At 49.0% G+C, this 7,500-nt stretch overlaps 1 protein-coding gene across 1 annotated transcript; it reads left to right on the top strand.

The window, feature by feature from the left end:
• Nucleotides 1-1,422: 1,422 nt before the first annotated feature.
• Nucleotides 1,423-4,921, top strand: tekt4 (tektin 4; the record flags this gene model as incomplete). Its single annotated transcript, XM_084460318.1, has 6 exons — nucleotides 1,423-1,950; nucleotides 2,099-2,169; nucleotides 2,371-2,514; nucleotides 3,332-3,554; nucleotides 4,329-4,483; nucleotides 4,708-4,921. The coding sequence occupies 6 exons, from the start codon at nucleotides 1,423-1,425 to the stop codon at nucleotides 4,919-4,921; spliced, it is 1,335 nt and encodes a 444-aa protein (XP_084316444.1).
• Between the last annotated feature and the right edge of the window lie 2,579 nt (nucleotides 4,922-7,500).

Raw genomic sequence — 7,500 nt, 5'->3', positions numbered from 1 at the left:
CACAATATCATCTGATTATATGAAGAGGTGTTTTCCATGAATGATCTCATTCTGACGTTAGTCCTATTTTTCATTCCCTTATCAAAAATTAAGACATGCATTAATCCAGAATCCAGATGTTTCCTTTTAGCTAAGCAGATTTTTGTGCAAGTTTGTGTGTCGGTGTGTGTGTTGGATAACTCCCTAAATACCAGTACTCTTATTGAAATACCAAATCGTGTGGAGAGAAACTTGGCATACAGGTACATAGGAGATACTCTGTTCCCTGGTACGCAAGTACACAGGAGACTCCTAGCATCCTGGCTTGAAGCCAGTTTAGGCCCGTGCTTTCACTCCTATGTGTGTTACAGGATAAATGGAGAAAAAGTTGAAACACTGGTCACAGACAGCATGTGTGTGCATTTGAAATTCACTACAATATACCTGTGATTACTATGGTCAAAATATACGATACATCAATTGCACAAGGTGCCTCATAACTATTATATTATATGAACAAAAACATCTGGGGAGGAAATGGGGGAAATACACCAGATGATTTTGTTCATAGTTAAGAAGATTATTGTTATATTGTTGTAGGCCATTTTGTAGTCTATATATATTATAGGTCTATTCCTTATTATATTGTTGTAGTCCATTTTGTACATATTGTAGTCCATTTTGTACACACACACACATATATATATATGTAATATATATATGTACAAAATGGACTACAACAATATAATAAGGAATAGGCCTACACTTTTTGTAGCCTATATATATTGTAGTCCTATTCCTTATATTGTTGTAGTCCATTTTGTACACACACACACACATATATATATCATATTCTTATTCTTATCATTTAATTGTGCAATGTGCAACATAGGATGATGCCCGTTATTCACGTAGCCTAGGCATTTGTATGGCCAACATTGTGAATGACAGCCTAACAATTATTAAGCTACTCCTCAATTGTTAAACCACTCCTCTGCAAAGGTTATCACGTCAATAAATAATGTGGACACTACTGTAGGAAGAAGAACATAGCAACAGGAATTTGCCCACCCGGGTGACAGACCAGCTAGTGTGCTGTTATTGGAGAAAAAAGACAAGTGCGAATCGCGTCGTTTGTGTGTGCATTCAAGCTTTGTTTATAACTCGAAATACAGTGTGTATCCAAGCTTTATTTAAGCTATAGACTACTCGAAATACAGTGTGTGCGCATGCGTTGTGCTCATTGGAACCGCGCGTCACGTGTCCACGCGGTTTCAACGCGTCCTTGGAAACCGTATCCAGGCAACGCAGAGCAAACACACACACCAGCCGTCTCTCTACCTGCTGCTCGTCCGTTGACACTCAAACTTGTGTCTTACTTTAAAACATTGACACTTTCAAACTTGTGTCTTAACTTAACACATTAAACATTGACACACAAAAATGTCTTCAGGCGTGTTGGTGCCGAGGCCCCATTTTGACAGCAGGCAAGCCGGACAGCCACCCCCGCTGAAGGACCCCGAGGCGACGGTTAGAGAGAGCTTCCCCTCTTCCGGTCTGGCCACCGCGGGATACCGCTCTGCCAAGTACACCCCGGAGGAATGGCACTCAAACAACTACTCCCTCCTCCACCGAGCCGTTACCGACCGGGACGACGCCGAGCGGATCCGCCACGAGTCCAAAACCCTCTACGCGGACACCGAGGCGGCGACGCTGCGCACGCAGGCCGAGGGGACGCGGCATCTGGGCGAGCGGCTGCAGGACACCCACTTCTGGAGGTCGGAGCTGGAGCGGCACATCGGGCGGCTGGCGGCCGAGACGGAGCTGCTCCTGGCGCAGAAGAGGCGGCTGGAGAAGGCGCTGGACGCCAGCGAGATCCCGTTCGCCATCGCCACCGATAACCTGACGTGCCGGGAGCGGCGGCTGGGACCGGACCTGGTGGACGACCGCGTGGAGGAGGAGCTACTAACGGTCATTGCACCTTGTTGCTTTTCACGGCGTCAATATTGCAGCAGACTAAAGTGTTGTGCCGCTTAATAGACCTATTCGTGTGTGTGTGTGCGTGTGTGTGTGTGTGTGTGTGTGTGTGTGCGTGTGTGTGTGTGTGTGTGTGTTGCAGGAGGTGGAGCTGATCCGGAGCATCCAGGCCCTGTTGAAGAGAACCCTCAGCCAGGCCGTCAGTCAGATCAAGTGAGTGTGACGTCATGACGTCAACCGCGTCCCACAGCGTGGTCTCATGGCGCCCTCTAGCGGTGACAGGAATAACACAGCCAGGAGCTGGTTTTGTCAATCAAACCTTCATTTCGTACATGAATGCGACGTGTGTGTGTGTGTGTGTGTGTGTGTGTGTGTGTGTGTGTGTGTGTGTGTGTGTGTGTGTGTGTGTGTCAGGAGCAACAGGGATGCCAAGCAGACCTTGGAGCTGGACTGGTCAGATAAGTACCAGGCCTACAGCCTTGACGACCAGTGTGGTCGCTATAACAACACGAGCACGGACACACAGCACCATCCCAGCTCGGCTAATATACAGGACCAGTGAGTTCACACACACGCACACACACACACACACACACACACACACACACACACACACACAGACTGCCATGTCTAATCTTACTGTGCATCATTGTGTTAGTGAGTAGCTTGTGTGTCTGTGACAATCTCTACCATCTCATAATCTCTCTCCATCCATCCCTCTCTCTCTCTCATCCATCCCTCTCTCTCATCCATCACTCTCTCCATTTATCCATCCCTCTCTGGCTCTCTCATCCATCCCTCTCTCTCCATCCCTCTCTCCATTTATTCATCCCTCGCTCCTCCATCCCTCTCTCTCTTTCTCTATCCATCCCTCTCGCTCCATCTATCCCTCTCTCCATCCATCCCCCTCTCTCTCTCTCAATCCATCCGTTCCTCTCTCTCCATCTATCCCTCTCTCTATCTCTCCATCCATCCCCCTCTCTCTCTCAACCCATCCCTCTCTCTCTCCATCTATCCCTCTCTCTCTCACTCCATTCATCCCCCTCTCTCTCTCTCAATCCATCCATCCCTCTCTCTCTCCATCTATCCCTCTCTCTCTCCATCCATCCCTCTCTCTCTCTCCATCCATCCCCCTCTCTCTCAATCCATCCATCCCTCTCTCTCTCCATCCATCCCCCTCTCTCTCTCTCAATCCATCCATCCCTCTCTCTCTCCATCCATCCCTCTCTCTCTCCATCTATCCCTCTCTCTCTCTCTCTCCATCCATCCAACCTCAGTGCTTTACGAGTATAAATAAAGGTTTGAAATGAAATGAAATCCCTCTCTCCCTCCCTCCCTCCCTCCATCCCTCTCCATCCCTCCCTCCCCCCTCCAGGGTGTGTAATCGGGAGGCGTGGGCGCGGTTCACCCAGGACGGCCTGCGCGCGGCGCGCGGGGCGGAGAGCGCGAGCGGCGAGCTGCGGGCGCTGGCGGAGCGGCTGCTCCACGAGACGGCCGAGGACCTGCGCTCGCAGGGCGCCAGCGTGGACCGCGCCTTCAGCCAGCGCTGCCTGGAGATGACCGAGGCCAAGGTCCGGCTTGAGCTGCACCTGGCACAGGTAGGCGTGTGAGTGAATGAATGAATGAATGAATGAGTGAGTGAGTTAGTGAGTGAATGAATGAATGAATGAATGAATGAATGAGTGAATGAATGAGTGAATGAATGAGTGAATGAATGAATGAGTGAATGAGTGAGTGAGTGAATGAGTGAGTGAGTGAATGAATGAGTGCGTGAATGAATGAATGAGCGAGTGAATGAATGAGTGAATGAATGAATGAGTGAATGAGTGAGTGAGTGAATGAATGAGTGAGTGAATGAATGAGTGAATGAATGAGTGAATGAATGAGTGAATGAATATTTATTTTCCTGTCATGTCCGAGGACCCATCCCTTACGGGATTATAAGACACCATAAACGATAAACAATAATAAACTATATCACACACACTTCTCACGGTTTGTAAGCTATGCAATGTATACCAAACAATAACAGAAAATAGATACATAAAAATAAGTCTTTCGTCAGAATCCTAAATAAATCTTTATTCGGCCACGCGCGACACACACATTGCACACAGTGAGCGGCTACACGGCCACACAAGCACACACACATGCAATTTTTGGGGGCGTCGCCGGTGGAAATTGTCCCCTGCGTTTGTCCCATCCAAGCGGACCCCCCCGGGGGGCGAGTCCAGGTGGTCAGTCCAGGTCCTGGTCAGCGACCGGACAGAAGAGCATCTGTTCTTCTCCATGTGTTTTGTTTTTGTTTTTCTATGTATTCATTCCTGTGCGTGTGTGTGTGTGTGTGTGTGTGTGTGTGTGTGTGTGTGTAGGTCCTGGAGCAGATCGGGGCCCAGGAGAGGAACATAGTAGCGCTGCAGCAGGCCCTCCATGACAAGGAGGCCCCCATGAGGGTGGCCGAGTCCAGGCTGCACCAGCGCTCACACAGACCCCACATGGAGCTCTGCAGAGACCAGCCCCAGCTCAGGTACTCACACACACACACATACGCACACACACACACACACACAAACGCACATGCACACACACACACACGCACACACACACAAACGCACACTTCGCAAATTGTACACATCCCCTTATGGTTGACCCCCCCCACCCACCACCACCCTCTCTCCCCCCTCCTTCCCTGACCCCCCACCCACCACCACCCTCTCTCCCCCCCCCCCCGTCCCCTCCGTCTCTCCCCAGCCTGGTGGGGGAGGTGGGGGAGATCCAGGGCACGGCGGCGGCGCTCCGGCAGCAGCTGGCCGAGGCGCGGGGCTCGCTGGCGGCGCTGGAGGAGAGCCGCATGGCCGTGGAGAAGGACGTCGCCTGCAAGACCCACTCGCTGCTCATCGACAGGGACAAGTGCATGGCCCACCGCACCCGCTACCCCACCGTCATAGCCCTGTCCGGCTACTGAGGCCCCCCCGACATACACACATACACACACACACACACACACACACATGCATGATCCCGCGGAACAGACTGGTTAAAAATGTAATGGTAAAACATCTTGAGGATACTGTTATTGTGTGTGTTTTTGTTTGTGTGTGTGTGTTTGCGTGCGCTTGTGTGTTTATTTCTGTGATTGATCGCTTGTGTGTAAAATGTAACGGTTAAACATCTTGAGGATACTGTTATTGTGTGTGTTTTTGTTTGTGTGTGTGTGTGTTTGCGTGCGCTTGTGTGTTTATTTCTGTGATTGATCGCTTGGGTCTGTGTCTGTCGTCGCTAAATATAGCCTAATCCGCAGTCGTGACGAGCCTGCTTTGTGTTGCGTGACGTTCATGTTTGGTTTCCAGGTCATGTCCTTCTGACGGTGTCAGTCAGTTTTGCTGCGTCATTAAAGTTGTTTCCAGCCTGCTTGCGTAGCCTGTTGTTAAGCAATGATGCAGTAGCGATAACAGGCCACTAGGTGGGAGTAATGAACTGGGAGATCAGTCAGGGAAGCGACAGGTTTGTTGGAGGGGGAAACCGGTTATGGCTAGATGGTATGGCTTGTGTGGAATGCTAGTTCCCATGGCCTAAATGCAGAGACAGGTCAAACCCTGACCTCAAACCTAACCCTAACCTTAACCCTAAATGGCCTCTGCGTTTATGGGAACTAGCCTTTGCTGTCCTTCTACGCTAGCCGTACCGTAGCTGTAGCCACGACCGGGAAAAACGTTGAAGCTTACATTCTCCGTGGTCTCTCTCTCTCTCTCTCTCTCTCTCTCTCAATAACAGTAGCCTAGGCTATAACATCATAATAATATGACAATAACATTTTAACACTAGACTACAGCCAAGGTTTGTTTCTGCTGTAGGGTCTGACAGACATGCGGTCCTCGACTCCTCCTAGTCTCGCGCCTGAACTTTCTCCCGCCCTGGGTTTCCATTATCTTCAACTCCAAAACGGTTGAAAGCGAGAACCTTTGTGAACAATTGTGAAGAAAGGAGAAAGGTTTCCCGCTTCCAGACAGATCCCATCTCGGCGCTGTTCTCTACCGTTCCCCGCGAGAGATAGAGAGGAAGCCTGTAAAAAATGAGTAGAATGTTATCTTGTCCCAAACAGAGATCGGTTTTACCTGTGTTATAATTCAATCTTCTCGATTTTATTTGTTATTCTTATTTCTTTGTTTTACCGTCTTATTTTCTATTGTCTTATGTTCCATGCTGTTTTTTCTTATTTTTTTAAATACCATCTACTAATAAACTTTGTTTTCATTTATTCTGTAAAGCACTGGGTGTTACATTTAGATAGAGACAGAGAGATAGAGACAGAGAGAGAGAGAGAGATAGAGACAGAGAGAGATGGAGACAGAGAGAGATAGAGACAGAGAGAGATGGAGACAGAGAGAGATAGAGACAGAGAGAGATGGAGACAGAGAGAGATAGAGACAGAGAGAGATAGAGACAGAGAGAGAGAGACAGAGAGAGATGGAGACAGAGAGAGATGGAGACAGAGAGAGATAGAGACAGAGAGAGATGGAGACAGAGAGAGATGGAGACAGAGAGAGATGGAGACAGAGGGAGATAGAGAGACAGAGATATAGAGACAGAGAGAGATAGAGACAGAGAGAGATAGAGACAGAGAGAGATGGAGAGAGATGGAGACAGAGAGAGAAGCAGAAGTTCACTTGAGGACACAGAGATAGATAATCTCTCTCTTAAGCCTAACCTAAGCCATGCTTCACTATGGGCTGGAGCTGGACCCATTGGCTCAGACACCACACACACACACACACACACACAGACACACACACACACACACACAGATGCTTTGTCTCTTTCTCTCTCTCCTGCTCTCCCCTCTCTCTCTCTCACTCACTCACATCCCAAGGCTAGAAGAGAGAAAGGGGATCATGCAGGTGAAAGATAAGACTGTTGCTGTGGTTACACGGTCACCCCCCCCCCCCCCACCCAGAGGTCTCCCCCCCCCCAGGCGTTCAGTGGAGATGAACAGAGAGACCGTCTCCCGTCTCCCCCCGACTCCGGGAGCGTCTGCATTCTGGATGTCACTCACACTTTGATTCATAATGTAGAACCTCACCTTTCCTCTCTATCTCTCTCTCTATCTCTCTATTTCTCTCTCTCTCTCTATTTCTCTCTCTCTCTCTCTCTCTCTCTCTCTATCTCTCTCTCTCTATCTCTCTCTATCTCTCTCTCTATCTCTCTATCTCTCTCTCTCCCTCTGCCTATCACTGCGACAGTATCACTGTATTTCTCTCACATCACACACACACACACACACACACACACACATGCACACACACACACACACGCGCACAGCAACACTCAAACTTCAAATCTCAAAACTTCCTCAAAGTGAAATAATTCTCCGGAGAATATACTCTTTCATTTCAGGAAAGACCAACCTCCCTGGCCCGAAATAAGTGTGTGTGTGTGTGTGTGTGTGTGTGTGTGTGTGTGTGTGTGTGTGTGTGTGGGTGTGGGTGTGGGTGTGGGTGTGTGTATCTTTCGGAACACCACAAGTAACTTCATATGTTTATTTGA

The sequence above is a fragment of the Borostomias antarcticus genome (genome assembly GCF_949987555.1).
Source record: "Borostomias antarcticus genome assembly, chromosome: 31".
NCBI classification, from domain to species: Eukaryota; Metazoa; Chordata; class Actinopteri; order Stomiiformes; family Stomiidae; genus Borostomias; species Borostomias antarcticus.
The sequence above is the reverse complement of the archived record's forward strand: the minus strand, read 5'-3'. Positions and strand labels throughout refer to the sequence as shown.